At 53.2% G+C, this 23,607-nt stretch overlaps 10 protein-coding genes across 10 annotated transcripts; 6 read left to right on the forward strand and 4 right to left on the reverse strand.

Annotated features, from left to right (window-relative positions):
• Window positions 1-328: 328 nt before the first annotated feature.
• On the forward strand, window positions 329-2,011 carry EI97DRAFT_473977 (FMN-linked oxidoreductase). The gene has a single exon (XM_033801886.1). The coding sequence runs from the start codon at window positions 476-478 to the stop codon at window positions 1,607-1,609; it is 1,134 nt and encodes a 377-aa protein (XP_033653626.1). The 5' UTR covers window positions 329-475; the 3' UTR covers window positions 1,610-2,011.
• A 1,152-nt stretch (window positions 2,012-3,163) lies between these two features.
• On the reverse strand, window positions 3,164-4,586 carry EI97DRAFT_473979 (uncharacterized protein; the record flags this gene model as incomplete). Its single annotated transcript, XM_033801887.1, has 4 exons — window positions 3,164-3,947; window positions 4,041-4,181; window positions 4,290-4,318; window positions 4,436-4,586. 4 exons carry the CDS (start codon window positions 4,584-4,586, stop codon window positions 3,477-3,479), a joined length of 792 nt encoding a protein of 263 aa, XP_033653627.1. The 3' UTR covers window positions 3,164-3,476.
• A 1,077-nt stretch (window positions 4,587-5,663) lies between these two features.
• EI97DRAFT_48727 (uncharacterized protein) lies at window positions 5,664-6,637 on the reverse strand. Its single transcript, XM_033802178.1, has 3 exons — window positions 6,572-6,637; window positions 6,195-6,522; window positions 5,664-6,104 (listed from the first exon to the last, which is right to left on the reverse strand). The coding sequence occupies exons 2-3, from the start codon at window positions 6,462-6,464 to the stop codon at window positions 5,868-5,870; spliced, it is 507 nt and encodes a 168-aa protein (XP_033653628.1). The 5' UTR covers window positions 6,465-6,522; window positions 6,572-6,637; the 3' UTR covers window positions 5,664-5,867.
• A 2,207-nt stretch (window positions 6,638-8,844) lies between these two features.
• On the forward strand, window positions 8,845-10,858 carry EI97DRAFT_48757 (uncharacterized protein). Its single transcript, XM_033802183.1, has 4 exons — window positions 8,845-9,274; window positions 9,329-9,346; window positions 9,394-9,928; window positions 9,983-10,858. The coding sequence occupies exons 1-4, from the start codon at window positions 9,224-9,226 to the stop codon at window positions 10,759-10,761; spliced, it is 1,383 nt and encodes a 460-aa protein (XP_033653629.1). The 5' UTR covers window positions 8,845-9,223; the 3' UTR covers window positions 10,762-10,858.
• On the forward strand, window positions 10,859-11,453 carry EI97DRAFT_48758 (uncharacterized protein). Its single transcript, XM_033802184.1, has one exon. It carries the CDS (start codon window positions 10,955-10,957, stop codon window positions 11,264-11,266), a length of 312 nt encoding a protein of 103 aa, XP_033653630.1. The 5' UTR covers window positions 10,859-10,954; the 3' UTR covers window positions 11,267-11,453.
• A 2,402-nt stretch (window positions 11,454-13,855) lies between these two features.
• On the reverse strand, window positions 13,856-14,563 carry EI97DRAFT_48797 (uncharacterized protein). The gene is made up of 2 exons (XM_033802190.1): window positions 14,442-14,563; window positions 13,856-14,391 (listed from the first exon to the last, which is right to left on the reverse strand). Exons 1-2 carry the CDS (start codon window positions 14,480-14,482, stop codon window positions 13,893-13,895), a joined length of 540 nt encoding a protein of 179 aa, XP_033653631.1. The 5' UTR covers window positions 14,483-14,563; the 3' UTR covers window positions 13,856-13,892.
• Window positions 14,564-16,363: 1,800 nt separating this feature from the next.
• Window positions 16,364-18,686, forward strand: EI97DRAFT_398738 (pumilio domain-containing protein). Its single transcript, XM_033796403.1, has 3 exons — window positions 16,364-16,727; window positions 16,781-17,138; window positions 17,190-18,686. Exons 1-3 carry the CDS (start codon window positions 16,400-16,402, stop codon window positions 18,652-18,654), a joined length of 2,151 nt encoding a protein of 716 aa, XP_033653632.1. The 5' UTR covers window positions 16,364-16,399; the 3' UTR covers window positions 18,655-18,686.
• On the reverse strand, window positions 18,642-20,230 carry EI97DRAFT_433510 (uncharacterized protein). Its single transcript, XM_033798406.1, has one exon. It carries the CDS (start codon window positions 19,797-19,799, stop codon window positions 18,963-18,965), a length of 837 nt encoding a protein of 278 aa, XP_033653633.1. The 5' UTR covers window positions 19,800-20,230; the 3' UTR covers window positions 18,642-18,962.
• Window positions 20,231-20,474: 244 nt separating this feature from the next.
• On the forward strand, window positions 20,475-21,997 carry EI97DRAFT_48826 (acid phosphatase/Vanadium-dependent haloperoxidase). The gene is made up of 3 exons (XM_033802195.1): window positions 20,475-20,696; window positions 20,748-21,262; window positions 21,315-21,997. The coding sequence occupies exons 1-3, from the start codon at window positions 20,623-20,625 to the stop codon at window positions 21,947-21,949; spliced, it is 1,224 nt and encodes a 407-aa protein (XP_033653634.1). The 5' UTR covers window positions 20,475-20,622; the 3' UTR covers window positions 21,950-21,997.
• A 277-nt stretch (window positions 21,998-22,274) lies between these two features.
• Window positions 22,275-23,530, forward strand: EI97DRAFT_418866 (uncharacterized protein). Its single transcript, XM_033796967.1, has 2 exons — window positions 22,275-22,328; window positions 22,383-23,530. Exons 1-2 carry the CDS (start codon window positions 22,305-22,307, stop codon window positions 23,202-23,204), a joined length of 846 nt encoding a protein of 281 aa, XP_033653635.1. The 5' UTR covers window positions 22,275-22,304; the 3' UTR covers window positions 23,205-23,530.
• Window positions 23,531-23,607: the final 77 nt, after the last annotated feature.

The following is a 23,607-nucleotide window of genomic DNA, read 5'->3' on the forward strand; positions in this document are numbered from 1 at the left end:
TCTCGCACATGAGCATTCTTTCTCTGTCAGTCCGTGGTTGAGTCGCGAAGAGAGCCATATCCCGAGAGATGAGCGGAAGAAGAGAAGATGGGGACGTGACTGGACCTAGGGATAAGGATCCAATTACATAAGCTGGTGAATGTACTGTCACGTGCAGACTCCTTACCTCAGCAAACCAGTAACAGTAGAGAAGTTGTACGCTCTTTAATGTTAGAGTCCGGACGAACTACCTCGCCTTCGTTATTATTTCAGCAGACTTTTCTTGGTGAAGTTGGTGGCTTGCTTCTCTCTGAAATACGAAAACGGCCAACAGCCTTATCTCTCTTATCGTCAACCCCTCACAGAGCAAGAAGTTCATCTCTATGCATTCCCAAAAAGTCTAGGTATTTGAGAAAACCACCTTGAAATACCATCACCAGCTAAAAGCAACAAGAAAAAGTCCTTCTAAAGAAACTACAAATATCACCCATACAAGATGCCGCCCCTCAACATCTCCCCACCCCTCCTCAACTCCGCCAACCCCTGGTGCACGACGCTCGACCAACTGCGCGAGCTCTACGCATGCCCGTACACGGGAGCCGTCACAACGCGCACGTCGACCCTGGAAGGATTCCCACACGACGACTCGATTCACCAATTCACCTTCTTCGACCCCTCAACGCACGCCTCCCTCGGCATCAACCCCTCCCCATCCACCAACGCCCAACTCGACAACTCAACCGGTAGTCTCAACACCCTAGGCTACAGTCCATTCCCGCTGTCCAAATACCTCTCATTCATAAAAACGATATCAGACGAACTTCCTCCCTCCGCGGATGGCTCCCCCAAACCAGGAAAACCCATCATCATCTCCATCACCGGCTCCGAGCAAGCCATCGCACAATGCTACCGGCAAATCCTCGCTCTCCAACAGCAGATCCGCATCCCGCTAGCCATAGAAATCAACCTCTCGTGCCCCAACATCCCGGGCAAACCACCGCCAGCATATGACGCGCAGGCACTGCTATCCTACCTCTCGGCTCTGAAGACAGCAATCGCGTCGTCACTCCCAACGTCGAAAGACAGGGAACCTAATGCCGCCCCGACCATCCCTATCGGCATTAAAACACCGCCTTACACCCACCACGCCCAATTCGAGTCCCTCATCACGACTCTCCTGAAATCTGCAGTGGACATCGAACCCACGACATCCCCCTGCCCAATCGACTTCATCACCGCTACAAACACGCTTGGATCCTGCCTCCTCCTCTCTTCCTCTCCCTCCACCTCCTCTGGATCCCCAGCGCTGCACTCCGCGTCCGGCGACGGTATAGGCGGCCTAGCCGGCGCACCGTTGCATCCACTGGCACTAGGCAATGTAGCTACGATTGCGAAGATGCTGAGACAGCACGCGGAGGAGCTCGGGTATATCAGGATCATCGGGGTGGGAGGCGTGCAGGATGCGCAGGGGGCGAGGAGGATGGAGAGCGTGGGTGCGTATGCGGTTGGTGTGGGGACGGCGTTTGGGAGGAAGGGGGTCGGGGTGTTTGAGGAGATTGGGGTGGGAAGGAGGGTGGAGGGGATGGTTGAGGAGTGGGAGAGGGGGTGGGCGGGGAGGGGGATGCTGTGATTTTTTAGTATTTTGATTGCGGTGGTTGGGGATGTGAGGGGACGGGTGAGGAGGATGGACTTGTAGAGATTGGATTGGTGCTGTTGTGCGTGTGGTTTGGAGGGAAGTGAGGTTTGAATGGGTAGGTAGCGATAACTGTACGGATCATAGCGATGATGGGAAGGTGTGAAGTGAGCAGTCACTGTTCATGCTGATTCTTTCCACGCAACCCCTTCTAACGCAATCCAACACCACCCTCCTTCACTCATCTAAACCCACTACACCAAACCCAACTCCGTGGTCGAATCAATCCACTCAATCCCATCCTCCCAACGAAACCAATCCTCAGTCCGCCACTCATCCCTCATCCCACAACCACTCCAATACATCTATCCTCCCACCAACCCCAACCCCTTCCCAGAGATCACCACTCCACCGCATGACACTCTCTAGTAAAACCGGTGACAAATACCTTCCCTACAGTACTGACTGATTCTCTTAACTCCCAATGTATAACTCACCTTTAATTCGTTACTTACAATGACAACCTCGCTTGCCACATTCTCCTTCCTCCTTTCCTCAACACAACAACAACAACCACACCCTCACGAAGACTCATGCCATTACCATCACGATCGTATCCACCGCGCTAGGCACTCCACCGCTTCACAGCCCCATATCCCCCATCCTACCCAGCGAACCCGCCTCCGTTCCGCCGTCTCCTCACACCAGCCCACATGCATGCTATCCTACCCTACCCTACCCTACCACCACGACACAGACCCTCTGGGACTTAGCAAAACCGGCACCAATCTACCTCTCTCGCCACGCTGTAGATCCTACAACCTCATTATTCTCCTCCCTATCTACACCCTCCCTACCCTAGGGTACTTCCTCGTACCTCTTGAAAAAAGGAAAGCCATTGATCTCAACCTTTACATGTTCCCGTTCCACGTTCGCCCTAGATGCAAAATGCTTCCCCTCCCCTCTGTCTGCTATACCCTACATGACGTTTTTAATAACCCGAAGGGGAACAAGGATTCGAAAAAGGGGAAGAAGGAAGGAATGAGGGCTGAAAACATCCAATTGCCTTACTTAGCTACCCCTCGGGTTACTATCTCGTGCAAACAAACATCTTCTATCCCCTTACCTATATTCCTTCCCCCCTAAACCGACCTCCTTGCTATACTTTAGAATCTAAGGAGATAGGCCTACTAAACGATGAATGAACATCAAGCAAGCCTTCCATCTCCATCTCCCATCCTGTCCCATCATCTCCCATCTACCTTTCCACCAAACCGCCGAATTCCAACAGTCCACTCCCGTGCCCCAACCTCTCTCTTCCCCCCACTCCGGCCCAAACGACTTCTTGAAGAAACCACAACCTCTTCTGCCCTCGTTCAGAATGGAGAGCGAGCACCACCTCACTACGAACTCCTACACAGAGAAAAGAGATTGATTGCATCATAATATCATGAACCGTATGCTACGCATCCATACCATAGATTATACTACAAGGCCCCCTAAAAAGAAAAGAATGTATGTAAGAAGAAATGCCCGAACCACACCATACCAAAAGCCTCGGTGGAATACGTTCATCCAATCAGACCAACGGGCCCAAGTCCGTCTCATTCGCTCGTTATACAAGCATGTTCCAATGCGACAAATATTCATGCCGTCATGTCAATGTCAATGTCTCTCCCAACAGCAGCAACAACAACAACAAACCTCAGACCCATTGACAATACTCCAGACGCCGTGTACAGCCTCCGTGGCGCACAACCCAAAATCATGTTATCCCAACCCAAATCCGTGCAATCCCCACATGCATCCTCATCAGTCATACCACGTCATCATACACCACTCTCTCCGCGCCATTTTTTCACACTCACACCCCCTCCACCTGCGTCCGCGCCTCCCCCTGCGCCGACTCCGCCGCCCGACTCATACTCTTCAACTCCGCCCCCTGCCCACTCTGCGCCCTCTTCCTGCCCGGGAACCCAAAATGCAGATGCGACGACACCCCGGATCCAGAGGACTTTTCCTCACTCCCAGCAGCGCCATTCTCATGGCTGCTCTCTCCGCCAAACCTCGCAAACAAGCCTTTCTTCTTGGGCGCAGGCTTCGGCTCGTCGTCTAGTCCTACGTCTTCGAATTCCTGCTCCGCATCGGCATCTGCGTGCGGAGACTCGTCTGCGGTGCTGCTACTGGGTCGCTGTTCCTGTAACGACGAGCGGGGCCGTGCCCTCGAGCGGCGCACGTCGAGGGAGCGGCGTGCGTCTAGTGAGTGTCTCGCATCGAGGGAGAGGCGGGGGCGGTTGTCGAAGTACTCGGGAATCGGGGAGCGGGCGGAGATGTCCTGTTGCGTGTGAGTTCTGCTGTCCTAATTTTGCCGTTCCCATTGACTTAGGTATGATGACGTAGGAGGAACTGTGCATGCGGGAGGACGTACAAAGGATCTTCTGTAGGACTCGAAACTCTCGCGGGAGATGTTGAAGGGTTCATTTTCGCTGAGCAGGCTCCTGTGGTTTGAGGAGGTGGTCGAGGTGTTGGATCTGGAATGCCAGAAGGTAGGCTTCTCTATCGGTGAGGGCTGAGTGAATGTCAGCTAGGCGTCGCATGCCGGATGATGATTCCCATTGCGCCTTTCTTGAACAAAGTGCACGCTGGCAAGCGCCGGGAAGAGACTTTGGAGACATACCGGAAGAAACACGCCTCCATCATTAATCTCTAGCTCACACCGTCAGCATTGCTCACAGTTGCAAACCCCACCCTGCCGTCGCAAACCTCCTCGACGCTTTCACACGACATTCCCAGGGCTGTAATAAAATATCCGAACAGCCTTACCGCTCAACTTGTACTCAACAGGCTCCTTGATATCCTTCGGTCTGCTCCCCGTGACAGGCGTCTTCTCAAACCCGCGCTCCACAGCACCCTGTTGGTCTCCAAGAACAGGGTCTGTGGCACCGGCCCGGCGGAAGGGGAAGCGGAGGGGCATGGTGGTGGCTGCTCGTGGCGTTCGAGCTTTGCGGAATTGGCTGGTGCTGACGAGACTCGAGAGAGAGCAGAGGGAAGAGAGCTGTGCTGTGTTTCAGGGACGTTGGGCGTCTGTCGTTCGGTGGGGCTGACGGAGGGTGTGGTTCAGGAACCAGAGACGGTCGGCCTTGCCCGGGTGGCCGAATTGCATCTCACCCCCGGGCGTCATTGATCGCGTCTGCCAAGGAGGGTGTTGCCAGATGGGGAAAGGAGGGGAGCTTCGTCGGGCGGATGAACAGCCGAAGCCGACGGCCGATCGGGTTCATCACCAACTGGCTTTGGGTAGTCTAAGAGATCTGAACGAGTGCTCCTGTGGATGACAGTACGACATCTGCATGCCGACAGGAGAAGTTCCAATAAACCACTGTTTCCGCTTCAAAACTGCAGAACCAGACAACGCCCTGCGTCCTGCAGACTCCCACTCAGCGCACAACGTCAGTCCTCAACGCACCCACTACAGTCCCTGCATGAGAGATGACACTGCACCGGATCTAGGCGGCTCCGTAGTATCTATAGAACTTAGTGGTAGACTTTATTCTCTTGCTTTTCACATCCAAGAACTTTCATGGGACGAGAGCTTTCCGTGCGGACTGGCCGCTGTGTCAAACGACACCTGCTCTCAACGCAGAGAACCGGCTGTCTATGCGCCCTCAATAACAAAGAGCATGCATCGCATCTTGTCGAATTCTCCGTGCTCCCGTGATTGCGTTGGAGACTTCTATGATCGCTGGAGATTTCCCGCACGAGGGTTCTCAGTGCTCACACATGGCGACGCTTTCGCTTTGTTACAGAATGGGCACCGCAGTGAAACAAACAAAGTCCGTTTTGCGTTCTAAATATGGCAAGGCGAGGATGACGACTTCGTCGTTGTTTGAGAGATGTGAGGCAGGCATTGTGACCATCTGCCAGCACGTGCAGGGGTTGGGTTTCCGTTGCAATGGTTGCTTCAGATTGAGGATGGGGCGGATTTGTTGACTGCTTGAGCGCTCAGCTTCCGGGTCACCGGTGACACTTGAAGCTTCTGAGGCCTAGAGGATTATTGAGGCACACAAAACGCCGGTACTCGTCAGAGTACGGACTAATATGGACTCAGGGGTAATCACGACTGTAACTGTAATGTGTACCGAGTAGACGGCATGGTGTGTGTGATACCCGTGGACTGCGTATGGTGTCTGTCGACTGGGCATCGCCATCCTTCGAATATCTTGTACGCCGATGGTGCGTACATCGTCCCACACGTAGCCTAGTCCTTTCTTGAGTGGTAGACCATTGAGTTGTACTCCCTGGGTGCAAATATGGCGTGCATGTGCCCGACGTCGCACCGCCATTGGTGCTGACAGCTGGGCATTGGCGATGAAAAAAGGGGTTCTCGTGGCGAAGACAAGCGAGCGAAGCAGGTCACCAATTGTCCCAAGTAGCAGATACGCGCTCGGGTGTAGGTATTATTGTAGAAGTATTGGAAAAAAGCAAAAGGGCGTTCCTTTCGGGAGCTTCATTATTAACTCTTTTTGGAGGAGGCTTGAATGGAGAGTATTGAACTGCGAATACTGGGGGTTGAAGAAATGCTTACCAGGTGCTTTCTGCAGTCGTTATGGTGGTGGCATACTCCATTGGCATGTACTGGTAGGTAGAGTATTAGCTTGGCTCGTCCAGTTGGTCCGGGGCTGCCACTCTGTAGACTCGTCCTTGGTGAGCAGCGAAGTGAAAAATTGATCGCTTCCAAGACCAAAATACGAGCAAAGAAACGTGGGGGATGGTTCTGGCCCATAGGCCATGGCACCCGCTTCCCTTCCCTCCGTGGACCAACCGGGAGAGGAGATTGCAACAATCGCCTGTTCATACCAACCTGAGAAGCGGCGTCTTACTCATTAGACATAATCCGTATGTACCAATGTAGCCTTAAAGTAGTCAGCATATGTATACCTAGTAGGCACATTGCGGTTGCACAATCGGAGTACCCTTCATATCCAGGCGTTGTTGTATCCGTGGCCCAAGGCCATGGCCAGAGAGTTGAAAAGCTTGCGGCTCCGCGCAGCAAGCGGCGAATGCTGGGTTGCTGCAGTTCCACGAGATGCTGTGCATGGTGGCATCAATAGTAGTCTAATCATACCGGTAGACTCGTTTCTGGCAGCTTCTCGATGGTGGGGTTGCGTTACCTGGCGGCAGGCGTGTTTTTGCAGGGGAATTGGGCACGGGATGCCGGCGCCGGGAATAGCCTGATCTGGTTAGACGCTCTTGGCACTGGCCAACAACAAAACGGAACCTTGGAAGACGGGCAGTCAGCGAAAGGCATCGAGAGAATCAAAACGTGTCAGCGAGACGCCCGGGGATGAGGGTTGACAGGCGTGAAAATAGTTGGTGGGGTTTCCGCTGAGAGGGGTTCTGGCAACTCTGGCAGGTCCGGCGTTGTTGAACCTCAGCCTCATGGTATGGCGTCGGCAACACAGTTTACTGAAACTGTATCTCGAGCCAGGTCAAGAATACTGTTGTGCACCTTCATTCTGTGCTCGGATGAACGTGGATTGAGGTCGATTAGATGCTGCAGGAGAGCGTGAGGGAGTGGTGTCCATGTTGTACCCCGCGCCGTACCTGAGCCCTCGAGCAAGACAAAACAGTACAAGAAGAAACTCCAGAAGGCGATGGGAAGTGCGTCATGGCTGCTGCGTCGTATTTCGGACAAGGCCCCGCTTTGCCGCAATTCAAAGGTTTGGCACAGTCAGGCAGGTACCCAGCAGTATCCAGTCCACGGATGCCCAACAAGTGTCAAGCTTGAGGATTCCAAACCCGGGTCATGAAATAACATGTGCGGTCTCGGGCGAGAGGCAGGCTCTCGTGCACATGGAATTCTCGCCCAGTCTGCAACACACCTCGCAAGGCGACTATTCGTGCTCGGCCATGGCCATGATGGGAGAGGTGGAAGAAGGTGACGACAGAAACGCTCTGTCCTGACGAGCAACAGCGGTGAATCGTGTTCGATTGGCGATCCGATGGAATCTTGGAAGGTACCGGAGAGCTACTCCTTTCGGGGTTAGCGGTAAAACAACTCTCCGTCTTTTTTCCAATCTTTCCCAATGCGGCGCCTTAGGCGGTCTTGGCGGTCTTGGCTGCTAACAGCCCTGGAGTGCTTTGTAGAAATCACGGACCGTCGGCGAAAGAGCAAGGAAATTGGACGACACTTGCAGACCCCTCCGAAAGGTCCCCAATAATAATTCCTCGCCAGCGTCACACAGCATCGTATTGTTGCTCTCCTGCAATATCACTCCTCGCAGACGTTGTCCAGCTCTCTCCCTTCTAAGGTTTGCCCGCCCACTCGCCGGAACGCGGCACCCAAGGTACGGGGGTTGTGCCATCGTGTCCCATGGCACACCCACAGCAAGGCGGCCGATCTGCGCTAGAATCCCACAGAGTGACAGAATGATGGCCCTGGTCGCGCTGCTATTTCGAGCGCTAGCCCCGTCTTTTTGTCGTGCACCAACGCCGCTCCGGCGGTTTGAGGATTTGAGGATTTGCTCTGACCCCTGCCTTGCCGATTCGTGGCTGGACGCCAGACGACGGCATGGCAACCCCTCCTGCGCCAACGTCACGCCTTTCTTCCGCCCGTCACACACCCCCCGTGTCTCTCAACTGCTGCTCTGATCAAATGAGAGAATCCCGAGCCCTGAGACCCACACAGGATGGCTGGGCATTTCGTCGTCTCTGGTGAAAGGCCCGCTGCTGACCACTCCTCTGCGCTCAATATTAATTCCTCAACTCCCCCCATGTCCCGCCTCGAGCCGTGACCATTCATCTGCTGCCCATCCCCCCGTCTGCATCTTCCGTTGCAACGGATAGCCACAGACATGCCCCAGGGCTGCCTCACATCCCTTCCTATTCTTGGCTAACCCACTCTTTCTTACCCTTACCTTGCCTGCCCTTCACTGTACTTCACGGGTGACACTCTCCAAGGCTCCTTCCCCCTTCGATCGCTACTATCAACAACCTCGCTCGCTACCATCAACGTCACCGACTTCCGTACCACTGTCGCTACCGCTCCACCTACTCGATTGTCGGAGCCCTCAGACCCTTCTCGCCCACCTTCGCTGCTTCGGAGAAAGAAGAAAAAGAATCAACTCCGCTCTCAACCATCGCTCACCAAACCTACTTCTCGTTTTCTTCTCCGCCTGGCCGCTACTCTCTTCGATCCCAATCACTCGTACTACCTACGTCACGGGTTTGCTCGTTGGGAATCCCCAGCATCGCACCTTCCCAACCAAGACACCCAGCAGACCCACGAAAAGAGGCCGTCGCCGTGGTGCATGTGAACTGAATTTAATATCCGCCGCCCAACCCCCATCACCCCAATAGCATCGCCGCATTTTGCCGACAACACTTCTCACTCGACATCTCAAACCTCTTCGCCAGATCCGTGACTGTTGCTTTCACTTCTCTTCGCCGACCCTTTGGTCGCAAACATCAACTTCCCAGCTGCGCGGTTCCACTCTCGCCTCGAGAGCCCGCTCAGCGATCCCTCGCGGCGACCCATCCGCGCTGCGGCCTCTCCTTATACTTTATTCTTATTCGTCGACCTTGTGGCCTTGATATCCGACCCCCAGTTTCATCATGGCCAAAGAATTCTTCATGTCGTGGGCGCTATGGCAGAAGATGACCTTTGTAAGAATGCCTGCTCACCCTTGAAGCTACACCTGTGCTAACATGGATCTTCAGGTGCTTGCCTGCGCCATTGTAAGCCGTTATACTGACCCATAGCTAACTGTCGCTGACTGATCAAGGTCGTCACCATATTTATCGGACTTGCGAAGCTGCAGTATGACAAGATCAAGCTCCGGAAGTACACCAAGGTCGAGAAGGGCAAGCAAACCCAGACACCCGAAATGCTCGAGGCGCAACCCATCTCCGAAGAGCCAAAGGACGAGGTGCCTTTCGGTATCAGGGCTATTGAGAGCGGCATCGAAGTGGACGGTGTTTGGATATCGCGATCAAACACCCCGGTGGCGAGCAGCCGCTCCTCGATGACAGAAGTCAAACTCCCACGCAGCCACACCAGCTCACAACTCGAGCTTCCCAAAGCGATACATGCCTCGTCGAGCCGTAGCAGCCTCGCATCATCCTTCGACCGCGCCGTCTCTGCCGAACGCCTCGCCACCAACGCCTCACGATCCTCATCACCCGGCCGCGATACCTCCAGCGCAGCCCGTGCGCGACCGCCTGCGGCGCCGAGTTCTCGATACAGTGGCTCCAACTTCCAGAGAAATTCGGCCACTCTGCAGGTGCTAGAAGGAGCGGTAGAACCTCCATCATCATCGGGTAAGCTGGTGCCTTCGACCTTGGCGGGAGCTAATCTGCTAACGGTTCATGCAGCTCCGAGAAGCGGGAAGACTAGCCCCCAGCACTCTGGAAAGTCCAGCGCAAGGACGAGTGACGAGTCGGATTATATGGCGCTTCCAGAAGGCACGCCGTACGAACCGGCGTACATCTACCCAAAACAAGCCTCCCTAACTCCTGTTGACCCTCGAACCGACCTCAATCTTCTCCAGAGCCACCGGCTTTCCCATGTCGCTGAGACTGGACAGCTTACCCCTCGTGTGCGCCGACCTGCTCACAGTGGAGAATGGGCAAATGCAGGCGACAACGTCAGGTCCACTCAGGAGATTGCCACTTCGAATGGCGTCGACTATTTCGTTCCCCGGCAGAAGACACCCTCTCCACCACTGAATTCTATCACAGAACCGGCACTAAGTCCCTCCGTTCCTTCCTCATCTAGCTATTCTCAGGACGGCCATCCATCCAACCAGGGCAAGCAGGCAGTCCCACTCCTCGAGACATACGCATCGCAAGCGTACCAATACCAACAGCCGCAAACCTACCAGCCTCGAGGGCCCCAGTATGAGCACGACGAAGAAGTTCCGCGACATGAGGTGCAAACAGCGCAGAACAGTCAGCGCCAATCTCAATCTCAGGTGCTGCGCAAAGTCAACTCTGGATTCGAAATCTTGCGACCAGGCACGCTAGGAGAGCCACCGAGCCCGGAGAACGAGGTCCAATCCCCAGCAGGCGAGAAGCGCAAGCCGAAGCGCCTCCAGAAGCGACGAACCTCGTCTGGCACCGACAGGACTTCGCACTTTGTCGAGCAAGTCTAGTTGAGGTACAGACCCTTGCATTCTCGTTCGGAAGGGTACACCCGTCCAGACACATGGGATCGGTCGACGCGTAAACGCGTGCGAGGCGCGTTTCTCCTTCCTGCTGTGCGACATAAACTACCATGGATCGGCGTTCTGCGGTTTTGCACTTCACGCAAGGGCATAGTAGGGATTGCCTGCTGGCAGACACGCTATGCATTTAATTGAGCCCGTCTTTTTGCTGCGTCATACATACATTGTGGCATTCATGGCAGCGCGAGGGGTCGCATATGTGTATATTTGGGACAGGACTGTGCGACGTTGGGATGGATATGCTGTGCATTTTCTTTTCTTTGCTTTGAGAACCCTTCTTCCCCTTGATTTTTGGCATCCCCTGGCACGGGCATTATGGACGTCGTTAATCCCTTATTGGCTCATTTGCATAAAAGTGGCATCATCGCACTCACGTCGGGTACAGTACTTTTTTGTTTTGCAGCAAAAGGAGGAGGGGGTACTTGGCGCATGAGCATATACAAATGGAGGCGTTTTTTCGATGTCTAGGAAGCGAGATGAGCTGAATACATGACTTTTTTGTTAGGCTGAGGTCTTGTGCTTTTCCCCTGAGGACTATTGGCATCGTGAGTTCTGGAACTTCTTCTTGGCCCTTTTAAGGGTTCGTTACGATGTGCCCTTTTTGGCGTCGTGGCGTTCCATGGGATGGGAAGGTGTTTTCTTGATGGCAGGTGCCCGACGTCCCGTCTTGTTGATTTGCGTACGGCTTGGCGTTCTCTTCTTTGAGGTATCAATGGTATTTATTGATGCTGGTCGTCCCATTGTTCCGTTGTTGACACCTGGCTATTGTTGTCACCATTGTGTCCGGAGTACGGAGTAGTTATGAAATGGTTGGCCAGGTGGAATACTCCGTACTGGAGTGGAGATTGCGCCGAGGTGCTTTTTGTCCCCCTTTCGTTTTTCTCCATCCACCTCTCCTTTTTGTAGGCCCTCGTTTACTCGTTTATCGGGTGCGGCTGCTTATGGGCTTGATGGGCTCGATAGCTGATGGTCTGGATGGCTGGATGGGCCGGACGCGGATGCACCCGTGGCGGACGCGCGATCTTTCGAGGCGAACGGGGCGCGTGGGACGCCACATTGAGCCACGTTGAGCTACCGTCAGCCACATTGAGCTACATTTGAGCTATAGTCAGGTACCAGGAAGCTAGAAGCAGCCACAGGAAGCCACGGGAATGTCTCCTCCCCGTCGGCTAGCGGTAGCGTAGCATAGCGTAGCCTAACATGACCTAACATGACCTACTTGGAGCTTCCACTATGGGCTTCAAGGCCTGCGAGGTCGAGGCGCTCAGCATTGAGGAAAAGTCACGGACGATGGGAGGGATAGAGGGATAGAGGGATAGAGGGGAAGGGAGTGGGAGGGTGGAGGGTGGGAGGGATGTGAGGTAAGGCGTGAGGCATAGGGGCAGGAATAAGGGACATAAGGGCACGGGGGCAACGGCGAACCGTTCAAGCGGTTTTTCTTTTGGATAGGTGTGGATGATAGGTGTGGATGATAGGTGTGGATGATAGGTGTGGATGATAGGTGTGGATGATAGGTGTGGATGATAGGTGTGGATGGTAGGTGTGGATGTTTAGATGGGAATGTTGCGTGGAAGTACCCTAGCCAGGTGTAGATGTAGCTAGGTGTAGATGTCGCCAGATGTGCCTGTAGCTGGCTTTGGATAGAAGGAGGGAGATAAAGCGATAGAGGTGTTGTCGTGGATTTGAGAGGTACATAGGTAGAGTAGGTACGTTGTATATCTAATTCAAGTCCTAGTGAGTCTAATTTAAGTGGATAGGGAGTGGGAACAGGGACAAGCGATGCCAGCTATAAGTACGTCTAAGCAGAGTGATGAGTGTGCTTGAAGAGAGGAGTAATCAAAAGCGAAAGCAAGTCGCTGTATGCATGCGGGAGCAGGTATATAAATAGTATATACCTATGTAGGGACTTAGGTACATGTTGCCCTCTGTGCAGAGTGTCGTGTTCGTAGCAGCCGTGATGAACACATTCGTGCATTCCTGTAGAGAAGAAGAAGAGCGTCCCGACGGGGGCCTGGTGGGTGCTATGGTTCCACATTTAGAAAGGGAAAGAATATAATTTTAGAAGGGAGGACGACGGCGATGATTGAGAGACTCATTGGGAGTGCGCGCCAATGAGGAGAGAAAAGATGGGAAGGGAGAGGAGAGGAGTGACATTTATGGCTGATGGGCCCTCTGCAGTTGTTCCTAGAACGGGGGTTAGCTTATGTGTGATTGCGTTGCAGAGTCCAAGAGTTGATAATTTCTATTAAATAGGAGGAGGAAAAGGAAAAAGAAGAGGAGGAAAAGGAAAAAGAAGAGGAGGAAAAGGAAAAAGAAGAGGAGGAAAAGGAAAAAGAAGAGGAGGAAAAGGAAAAAGAAGAGGAGGAAGAAGAGGAGGAAGAAGAGGAGACGCAGGAGTAAAAAAAAGTAATTCCTTTCCTAGCAGGAATGACTACAGTGGACACTAAATTACTAAGGGGGACAAGTATCTAGCCATAGAAGTAGCGTACAAGCCTCGCAGTTAAGCAGAGTTAGATGCAGGCGTTTAGTTATCGACAAACAGTTAGCAAAGAGAAGAAAGGTAGGAACAATCGAAGGGTTACCCCTGGGTGTCTGGTAGATGGACGAAAGCAGCTCCCTTGCAGGTAACTAAACTTCAGAGGCTGGCGTATTAGAACGGAATTGAGGCACATATCTAGGAAATTGCACAAAGTACATCGAAGGAGAATACTACAATCTTCGCATACATCAAGCTCGTAACTAGACACTGCAGTCAAAGAAGTAAATAGCACTAAAAAGATTCACTTCATTTGCATAAAACCAGAAGAGACAAAATTCGGGTCAAGTTTATATTCACACAAAGCTATATACTCAGGCAAGATCGGAGCGACTAGCCCGCACCCAATCCGCCCATCATCAAATAGAGAAAAGATGACTCCGCTAAAAGTAGCCAGCGGAGAGATGTCCACCCTCGCCTTGACAATTCGGCAGACATCCAGAAAATAAAAGAAGAAGCAGCATCCTGTGCGCTCGAATCCGGTCACTCAGCGAGAAGCCGACCACCCAACGGGCAATCGAATCTACTGAGCAGCGTCCCAGTCCCACCAGTCATCACCATCGTCATCCTCATCATCGTCGTCTGGAGTCCCCGTAGGGCGAGGAGGAACGGGAACGCTGCGCGTGGGTCGTCCACTGGGGGTAGGAAGGACCGGGGGCGTCGGGCGCTTGGTCGGCGTGGGGAGGACCGAGAGCGTGAAGCTGGGTCGCCCGGGACGGCCGCTGGGCGTGGGACGGCCGCTGGGAATAGGGGGTCCGCTGGGGCGACCGCTAGGGGTAGGGCGGCCTGAGGGGATCGGGGGAGTTGGACGGCCAGAAGGGACTGGGGGAGTAGGACGGCCAGAGGGGACTGGGGGAGTAGGACGGCCAGAGGGAACGCCCGGGCGGCTGATGCTTGGAACGGGTGGACGGGCGGTGGGACGACCGCTGGGCAGGCCTCCAGGGCGAGAGAAGGAAGGCCTGACGGGGCCCACGGGGTCCTCGACGGGGTCCTCAACGAATTGAGGAGCGGCGGAGACAAGGCTGGAAGGGTATCAGTAAGACATCGATGTGGAGGGTGTGATGTGGTTTACCTGGTAGCGCCGATGGCGAGGATGAGGGTGCTGAGCTTCATGATGATGTTCTGGTCTTGACCCTAGGAACTGGCGGTTGAGGATCGAACTGCTTGCTTGATGGTAGTAGAAGTGGTGCAACTTGCGCTCCTTATATAGCAGAGGGTCGACATCTTAGACTACGCAAGAAAGGAGACATCGACAACTCCTTGGACAAAGATAAATTAAAAAGCGGCCTGAACAACCGGCCATCCGTTGCATCTGCGTGCCTTGACTGCAGTTTGGACAACAGAGGTGTGGAGGCGCAACCTTTTGCTGAGATTAGGTGATTCACAATACCCCGATTCTCCAGGCTCGGGGAAGCGCACCCACGAGGAGGAGGGATGGGTTTGGGGAAGCCTGCTAGCCCAACGGTAAACCAATTTGAGCTTATTGTAAACGGCCAATAGCAATCGGATAAACATATAGTTGGGTACGTCAGCGTAGAAGGGAGATATCGGCCCATCATACATGGTGGTCAAGGTCCAGATCACTTCCCTGAGAATCCAGGAGAAATATCCAGAAAATACCAGGAACCAGTCCAGGTTTCAAGGTGCTGGTGATTGAGTTTGCAGAACTCCATCTTGACTGGCCGGATGAATTCAACTGTGATGATTTCCAGCTCTTAACCTGGTCCTACTGCAGGGCCCGAAACATGGTATCACATATTGTCTCTCAAACATCCCTACATTGTTTACACCGTGATGATGTGCCAAACTGTCCATGAAGCCGACATTCACGCTCTACAATAGTGTGCGTAATCTGCTAACTGAATTCCTTTCAGAAAATGTTCCAGGCAAAGAGGCGAATTGGACGTCGACAAGATTGATCTGTATCAAAGGAAATTGAATGCAGCTTCAGAAATGATAACAATTAAGCAGATGAGAACATGTAGGCTGAAGATGCAATGAACCAGGAAAGTGCAACCAATGGTGACACTCGACCCATGCTGTGCGGGTGTTCAAGCTTCATGAACGTTCGAAAGAAATTGACACTGACAGCGATAGAGGCTCCGGCCTCCTGTAGCGGTGCCCGGCGGTCTAAATCGCGAATGCAAAAGCTGATGATGCCATTCGTGGTGCCTGGATAGGTAGATTTAAGCATCCATACAAGCTATTAACCGAACAATCTAGGACCCGTGGCGGAAAAATTGGGGCGAACGTAGAATTACCCCGATATGAATGAAGCGGGGGAGGGGGCAACGAGTGGCCGGCGACAGGCGATCTATGGGGTACCTTGGGGATGCGGCACACGGATTCGCTTCCAAGCCGTAGAGATACTTCGATGGGGGCTCCCGTCTCTTGCAGCCGGATCCCCAGTGCCAAAGGAGCTCTAGCCGGTGGTCTTTCTGAACAAAGTGACAGCTATCGCCACACATGTATTGTGATGGACAAATGGAGAAGAGATGCCGTAGGTCGAAGGGAACTGGAGTCCTGGAAATTGGCCCTCGTCGCAATCTCTGTGACCTGTAGTGCGCTCACTCGGAGTCAATCTTGGAACGTGCCATATTGACCTCGTGTTGCGTGCGTCAATGGATTGTCCACAAAATGGCGAATCTCATTGTCGCCATGGTGTGATATTGATAGACTGACGCAACATAGCGACAAAACGAGAAGGCACTGATGGGTTTAGCATAACAGAGAGAATGAGGAAAGCTCAGGTCATGGCCAGGGAGAGAAGACTCGTCCTTGCTTGGGTGGGATTAAGCAGACAGAACATGTCAAATGCGCAAATGAGCACAACCGCGAAGAATGAAGGCAGAGACGACGGCTGTCATGGAATTCCCAGGAGTGTAGGAAGCTTATGAGTAAGCAGCCGAGGTGGGTGGAACAACAATGATCCGTTTGCCCAATCACCTCTTATGGCAATCTTGGCCATGGGAAATTTTTGGACCGCATGTTGCAGGCGTCGAAACCAACCACTTGCCAAAATCACTCAAAATGCCAGGAATAAAGCGAAAATCTGCGAAGTCTACGTCTTCCGAAGCTGCAAGCCGAAGCAAAAAGCTCAAAATCGATAAGCCTTCAGCAAAGCCTTTCAAACATAATGACTCGGAGGACCTTGTGGAGGACAGCAGCGAGAAAGAAAGTAGGGCATCGGACGAAGATGGTGACTCGATCAGCGGAAAGAGTAAAGAGCAGAAGCCAAAAAAAGAAGTGAAGGCACCAAAGAAGAAGGGGCCAGAAAAGGAGTCAAAAGACAAGTCTAAGAAGAACGCAAAGGATTCGGCGGGCGCTCAGAACGATTCTGCTTTGGTTGCGCTCAATGGTATGCATTCATGCACATCTTTTCTGCATAACATCCTTCTAACGAGTACGCAGCATCCTCCTCGAAAGAGGCACATGCAAAGCAAAAAGCCCTTGCCAAAGAACGCAAAGCCGCGAAACCCAACGCCGATATAATCGAGCGGTCGAAGAAGCTCTGGGAGAAACTCCGCTTAAAATCACACGTGGAGAAAGAAGAGAGGAAGAAGCTCGTCAAAGAGCTCTTCGAGATTGTCACTGGCCGAGTCAAGGATTTTGTCTTCAAGCACGATTCCGTGAGGGTCATCCAGACCGCAATCAAATACTCCACTATCGAGCAGAGACGGATGATAGCTAGAGAGTTGAAAGGAGAGTTCAAGGTATTGGCGGAAGGGAAATACTCAAAGTTTTTGATTGCGAAGCTGCTGGAGAAAGGGTGAGGTTTCCACCCCGGAGGTATTTACCGGAATGCTGACAACATTTACAGAGACCCTGAGATACGCGATCTGATCATCTCTGAGTTTTACGGTCATGTCCGTCGACTAATCAACCACCCTGAAGCCGCATGGATCTTGGACGACACCTACAGAGCCGTTGCCACGCCTGAACAGAAGAGTCGTCTCCTTCGAGAGTGGTATGGTCCGGAGTTTGCTATAAAAGGTCTCAAAACAGAAGGAACAGACAGCGCAGAACTCCGCGTCATCCTGGAAGAATCACCCGAGAAGCGCAAGCCCATCATGGAGTACCTTGAGGCGCAAATAAATCAGCTTCTGCAGAAGAAGCTCAGCGGATTTACAATGCTACACGATGCGATGTTGCAGTACTTCCTCGCTTGCAAGCCGGGTAGCTCCGAAGCGAACGACTTCCTCGAGCAGTTCAGACCGGATCCTACTATCAAGGAGGGTCAAGAAGCGGATAACGTGGACCTGTTGAAGAATCTTGCTTTCACAAAGTCTGGATCTCGCCTCGTATCTTTGGCATTTGCGTACGGCAGCGCTAAAGACCGAAAGACGTTTCTGAGACCGTACAAGGATACAATCGAGATGATGGCCTACGACGCTAATGCGCATCACGTTCTTCTTGCCGCGCTGGCCGTCGTTGACGATACCAAGCTAACGTCCAAATCCATCTTCGGGGAACTTCTACCGTCCAACGACAGCCTTCCCGAGAAGGTGCTGAACTTGGCTAGCGATACGCGTGCCCGCACTGTTCTACTCTACCCTTTTGCTTCTGAAGCAAAGTGGCTCATTGATGATACAACAAGAGAGCGTCTGGCAGAGCTATATGCCATTCGTGCTACCACATCCAAGAAAGACCCTATCATCAGACAGCAAGAAATTGTGAAAGCGATTGAGCCGCAGTTGCTCACAGCTATTGCCGCTAGGACGACAGACTTTGCGTCCTTTGGTTTCGGCCTTCAGTTCATGGGAGAGGTTCTGGTTGGGGCACCGGATATTGAGCGGGAAAAGAGGCGGGAGGCACTCAAAGAGGTTGTGCAACTCTCTCAGCAGATTTTAGAACCCGCCGTTACCGGGGAATCTGCCTCCGAAGAAACTACAAACGGGAAAGGCAGACAGGATGTTGCAGCTCTTAGCAAAAACATGCTCAAGATGCTTGTGCAAGGGGGCAAGTTTGACCCGAAGTTGAAGAAGGTGGTGCCGGTGCAGCCCCCTCTGGGATTCGCTGATATGTTCTGGGAGCAGATTAAGGATGATGTTGTTCAGTGGGCCACTGGTCCGGGGTCTTTTGTTATCGTCGGGTTGGTCGAGTCTGAGGATTTTGGGAAGAGGGACGAGGTATTAGCCGCTTTGAAGAAGCAGCGGAAGAAGCTGGAAACTGCAGCTGGGCCTACGGCTGATGCAGACAAGTCGAAGAAGAGGAATAAGGGAGAGAAGGGCGAGAAGACTCCTGGAGGCAACGCAGGAGCGAGGATACTTTTGCAGAAGCTGTAATTGCTGTAATTTCGATTTGGCTTATACCATTCACAGCGCAATCCCGCGCATGTGCTCTGCCATCTTCAATTCATCCTCCCTATGGCTTGGGTCCTGCCGCGTGGCCACGTGTGACTATGACCTTGGTCGTCGACCTCTCTTCAACATGGCCATTTCATGTGCGCCTCGCGGCGCCATGCTTCAACCCATGCCCATGGCTATCTTGTTTTCCTCGACCCTGGAATGACGAACGTCCCCAAGCTGGGGGTACGCGTTCTCATCACACTGCCAAGCATCTCAATATCCAGAAACTCAATTCCCTCCTTCCCTCATTCCACCCTCCTCCTCACACTCCGGGCAGCCTCCTCCGCTCCCATTCCAGAAACTACCTCCGTTACCAACTCCCTTAACCGCCTCTGCCCCTCTTCTGTTTGAAAGTCGTCCCGCGCAGCCAACTCCTCTATCCGCCGCCGTATCTCAGGGTCTGGTGCATCGCCCACCTCGTCCTCGGCCATGGTGTCTATATTAATTTTCACGCCGCCTGGGAGACCGGAGAGGTCCGGGACATCAGCGCCGTTGGCGACATTGCCATTTGCACTACCGCTTCCCCCAGTTCGCAATCCGCGTAGATAGATAGCGACTTCATGATCCTCGCCCTCCTCTTCCGCGATCCTCTCCTCCGCCGTCTTCCCCTCTGAATTCTTCAACCTCCAATCTGCGCCGAAGTCCTCAACTAGGCTCTTCGCTATCGCGACGTTCTCCGCCGCGAATAACGGCGATTCTCCGTCTTCGTCCAGTAGGTTTACGTTGACTTTGTAGGTTTGGATGAGTTCGCGGAGGACTTGGGGCTGGTTGTAGGATACGGCGGCGTGGACAAGGGAGTAGCCGTGGGAGTCGGAGGCGGAGGCTAGGTGCGGGTGTTGGGAGAGGGAGGTGAGGATGGAGTTGGGGCGGGTGTCGATGAGGTTGAGGAGGAGGTCGATGGTCGGTGGCGGTGGGGGATTCATGATGGGTTCTCTCTGATTTATGGTGCTTAATGGAGCTGTCTTGGAGGTGAATGGTGGGCTGCTAGATGCTGGAGCGGTGGAGCTGAAAGTTTTGCGCCACTGTATGTGGCGGTGCTCGGAGGTGAGCCACACTTTCCCCGTAGAAGCGTGCTCCGTCATCCCAACAAGCATCGAAGTTATTGACAGAGGAGTACTCCTTACCATCTATAGTTCCGTGAGGTAAATCGGTTGCTTTGACATGATGCCATTGTTCACCGAACTTATGTCCAGTGCAGGAAGACCGTTCCACATCAGCCCATTTCTCCGTCTTGAATGCCTCCTGGCTCATGAATATTTCGATTTCAGTATTGAGACGAATCCTTTTCTGCGCGATCCCACTAAAAGTACACGGCAGGTTGTCGCTGGAGAACCAGGAGCCGTGGAGAGAGCTGGCAATCTGCCATTGAACGCTTCTCCTCAGTCTTATGGTTCGTTTTCAGTAGTTTCCTCGGGCATTGTGAAAACTACTATGGCCGCCTATACTTCGTGTAACCATCGCGCCATGACGTTGCCGCCGGAACACAACAAGCGCTGAAAGAAGCTGGAGGCCTCCAAACCTATTGTTGATCAGATTGATCTGCAGTGATCGGTCAACTTGTGGCGACTCGCTGCGCACAGCCCCTTTGGAGACGTCAGCGCTTGGCATGTTTTGTCGCGTGCCTCCTGGATTGACTTCATACTGCGTTCCCCATATCCTCAGGGCGCCTCCTACAATCTGCTCACACACTGTCTTTCCTTTTTGACTGGACCCTCAGACCCCGAGCATTTCGCGAAAATCGTGAACGTCCCCTTGTCAGCCGCTCACGATCCAAAATCCTAGGGGTTCCAGCTTTTCTTTCATCTTGTATAGCACTTCGCCGCTGGGCGCAAGTTACAAAACTGGATTCTCTCTCTTTTTCTCTTTCCATTCAAAAGAAAGCGTCCTGTGTACACTAGCCTCATCATGAGGTCCTTGAACTTCGCCCTTCCGTCGAAGCGGCTGATATTCTCATATATCTTTGATTGGATAGTAATAATGTAAGTCGCTCAATTTGGCCTTCACATCGCAGTCATTGTTGACTATCACAGTGCCATAGCAGCGGTTGGCGCGGCCTGGGATGGCATTACACCGTTCCACCGACCCTTCTCTCTCGTCGACCTCTCGATATCATACCCCTTCGAAACCAAAGAAACTATACCAACATGGTTGCTCGTGGTAGTATCCCTTGTCATCCCCGCCGCAATAACGTTCATCGTCTGCTTGGTCTTCGTTCCTGGCCCAACCGCCAGGAAGGGGACCCCCCTGTCTTTGATTTGGAGGAGGAAAGTGTGGGAATGGAATACTGCTTGGATGGGACTGGGGATGTCTCTTGCGACGGCCTTCATGGTTACACAGGGGATGAAACTTCTGTTCGGAAAACCTCGACCTGATCTCTTGTCTCGCTGCCAGGCTGATCGATCCCGCATTGCGCAGACCGATGTGGGCGGATATGCCGAGTCTTTCAATGCGCTCTGGGTCCTTGTGACATCTGACGTCTGCACCCAAACAAATGACGATATCCTGCAAGACGGGTTCAAGTCGTTTCCCAGTGGGCATGCAAGCTGTAAGTGAACATACCATGCAAAATCAGTCGCAAATCTGACAGCCATCGACAGTCTCTTGGGCCGGCCTCCTCTACCTGACTCTATTCCTGGCATCTAAGTTCGCCGTTGCGATCCCCTTCCTTCCTCCTCGTCCTTTCAGCACAAATCCGGATTACACCTCCGCCGTTGCACCATCCAATCTGAAACAAAAGGGCATCCTGCCCACCCACAACAAGGCACGTACTGAGTCCGGCCTCTCTTCTCCCGGTTATGCGGAAGACCATGTTGTACCTATCCGATATCAGGCGGCAGCACCTCCAGTCTGGACACTAGTGCTCGTTCTCGTGCCCATTGGCGCAGCAATCTACATTACGAGTACGCGATTCACGGACTACCGCCATCACGGCTGGGACCTCATTTTCGGTAGTTTGTTAGGAATTACGACGGCTTGGTTCAGCTTCCGATGGTACCATCTCCCCATCACTCGGGGCGCCGGGTGGGCCTGGGGACCTCGGTCCTACAAGCGTTCATGGGGCATTGGTGTCGGCGTGGGCTCGTATGTAGGAACGGAAGGCTGGAGCCACCGAGGTGAATCGAAGAAGGCGGAACGGGGCCCATTAGAAGGAAATGGCATCCCACAGGATGGGATCGCGGAGAATGAAGCGCATCCGCAGGAGTACAGGGCGCATGGAGCGAACGCAGTATAACACACCTATTCATTTATCCCACTTATAGGTGGGCACCGGAGTTTAGGATCCTTCTGTTTACGCATTTCATAGCGTCAAAAATCTTGTTTGGTTGTACTATGTAGATATACCCTCTAAACTTCTACAGAGCATTCTTTGGAGGTATATATTAGACTGAAAGGTTAACACTGTCTTTATGTTTCTATCAGGTACAGATTATCTGTGAGAGTTCTGACCAGGGAAGCTTCGTAGAGATCCAGAACCTGAGTGTTGAACATCACGGTACTCTACCCCAGTCTTGGCAGGAACGCCTCTCGATGAAGGCATCCATGCGCACTTACCTCATCACCACAATCTCCATCCTGCATCCCCAAACATGGCCGAATACTGGAAGTCAACGGTAAGTGTTCCCGTTCAAAATGCTGCATTCGGCCGTACTGATCCCACCGCACAGCCCAAATACTGGTGCAAATTCTGCTCCGTCTACGTCCGAGACACCAAATTCGAGCGCGCGAATCATGAAGCTACCGGTCGCCACCAGGGCAACATCCAACGCTCCCTGAGGGGTATACATCGGGAGCAAGAAGCGGAGCAGCGGAAGAAACAGCAGGCGAAGGATGAGGTTGCGAGGTTGAATGGGATTGTGTCCGGCGCATCTGGGGCGAGTGCTGCGGGTTCGTCGACTGCGAAGGCAAATGATGCGCGGGCAGGGGGGAAACCAACGTTTTCGAGGACGGGTGAGAGGCAAGCTACGCTGGAGGATCGGAAACGGCAGGCTGCGCAGTTGGCGGCTATGGGGATTGCGGTGCCGGATCAGGTGCGAGGGGAGTTGGCGCTGGCGGGGGAGTGGCAGGTTGTCAGTCAGAGGGTTGTAGACGAGGATGGGGAGGAGGTGAAGTCGGGGTTGAGTACTGGGGTGCGGAAGAGGAAGATTGATGAGGAGGAGCAGGAGCATCTTGCCGCGGCGGAGACGATCACAAGGAAGAAGGGATGGGGAAATACGTTTAAGAGGTTGCCGGGGAAGAGTGGGGAAGAGGATATTGAGGCGCTGTTTGGAGGGAATAAGGAGGACGTTAAGAAGGAGGAGGGTGGGGATGAGGGGATCAAGAAGGAGGGGGAGATTAAGGAAGAAGAGGGGGTGAAGACTGAGGAGACGCACAGTGGGCTGCAGGATATACCGACTGAAGAGGAGGCTGCGCAACGGACGAGAGAGGCGGCTGCTGAACCTGCTGCTCCTGCAGTGGTTTTCAAGAAACGGAAGAAGATCGCGAAATGAAAACGATTTACGGGGTCAACATCACGAATCATTCACACCATAAACCTTGGAAAGGTTCACGGCGGCGAGCCACACGCCTCATCCACTTGATTACGAGTAGGGCAGAGATATCGGTCGGCTTTGAAGGCGAGGATTTGAGGGCAACGAGAATTCACCCTGAGAGCTTGGAGGATGCCAGCTGGGTTGGTTGAACCAGCTTGCCTATGCACCAGCGTAGGACATGAACCGTCGGGTGGCAATCTTCAGGCGCAAACCTTGTGACTGCTATACTCAAGAATAAATGCATCATTCATACCATTAGCCCTAACCGGCTGGTATGACCTTTCACCTTGGAGTTCAATGTTTACTTTGCACAGCCACGTGAAAACCCCAGACCCGCCGATTGTGGCGTTCGTCCATGCAT

The sequence above is a fragment of the Westerdykella ornata genome, assembly GCF_010094085.1.
Source record: "Westerdykella ornata strain CBS 379.55 unplaced genomic scaffold EI97scaffold_11, whole genome shotgun sequence".
In the NCBI taxonomy this organism is placed as follows: Eukaryota; Fungi; Ascomycota; class Dothideomycetes; order Pleosporales; family Sporormiaceae; genus Westerdykella; species Westerdykella ornata.

Coding starts and splice junctions, on each gene's coding strand:
- EI97DRAFT_473977 (XM_033801886.1), top strand. CDS start 476: ATGCCGCCCCTCAACATCTCCCCACCCCTCCTCAACTCCGCCAACCCC.
- EI97DRAFT_48727 (XM_033802178.1), bottom strand. CDS start 6,464: ATGAACAGGCGATTGTTGCAATCTCCTCTCCCGGTTGGTCCACGGAGG. Junction 6,105..6,194: donor ACGACTGCAGAAAGCACCTG/GTAAGCATTTCT, acceptor AGCTCCCGAAAG/GAACGCCCTTTTGCTTTTTT.
- EI97DRAFT_48757 (XM_033802183.1), top strand. CDS start 9,224: ATGGCCAAAGAATTCTTCATGTCGTGGGCGCTATGGCAGAAGATGACC. Junction 9,929..9,982: donor AGAACCTCCATCATCATCGG/GTAAGCTGGTGC, acceptor CGGTTCATGCAG/CTCCGAGAAGCGGGAAGACT.
- EI97DRAFT_48758 (XM_033802184.1), top strand. CDS start 10,955: ATGCATTTAATTGAGCCCGTCTTTTTGCTGCGTCATACATACATTGTG.
- EI97DRAFT_48797 (XM_033802190.1), bottom strand. CDS start 14,482: ATGAAGCTCAGCACCCTCATCCTCGCCATCGGCGCTACCAG. Junction 14,392..14,441: donor CTCGCCATCGGCGCTACCAG/GTAAACCACATC, acceptor ATACCCTTCCAG/CCTTGTCTCCGCCGCTCCTC.
- EI97DRAFT_398738 (XM_033796403.1), top strand. CDS start 16,400: ATGCCAGGAATAAAGCGAAAATCTGCGAAGTCTACGTCTTCCGAAGCT. Junction 16,728..16,780: donor TGCTTTGGTTGCGCTCAATG/GTATGCATTCAT, acceptor ACGAGTACGCAG/CATCCTCCTCGAAAGAGGCA. Junction 17,139..17,189: donor GCGAAGCTGCTGGAGAAAGG/GTGAGGTTTCCA, acceptor CAACATTTACAG/AGACCCTGAGATACGCGATC.
- EI97DRAFT_433510 (XM_033798406.1), bottom strand. CDS start 19,799: ATGACGGAGCACGCTTCTACGGGGAAAGTGTGGCTCACCTCCGAGCAC.
- EI97DRAFT_48826 (XM_033802195.1), top strand. CDS start 20,623: ATGAGGTCCTTGAACTTCGCCCTTCCGTCGAAGCGGCTGATATTCTCA. Junction 20,697..20,747: donor TTTGATTGGATAGTAATAAT/GTAAGTCGCTCA, acceptor TGACTATCACAG/TGCCATAGCAGCGGTTGGCG. Junction 21,263..21,314: donor TCCCAGTGGGCATGCAAGCT/GTAAGTGAACAT, acceptor AGCCATCGACAG/TCTCTTGGGCCGGCCTCCTC.
- EI97DRAFT_418866 (XM_033796967.1), top strand. CDS start 22,305: ATGGCCGAATACTGGAAGTCAACG. Junction 22,329..22,382: donor CCGAATACTGGAAGTCAACG/GTAAGTGTTCCC, acceptor CCCACCGCACAG/CCCAAATACTGGTGCAAATT.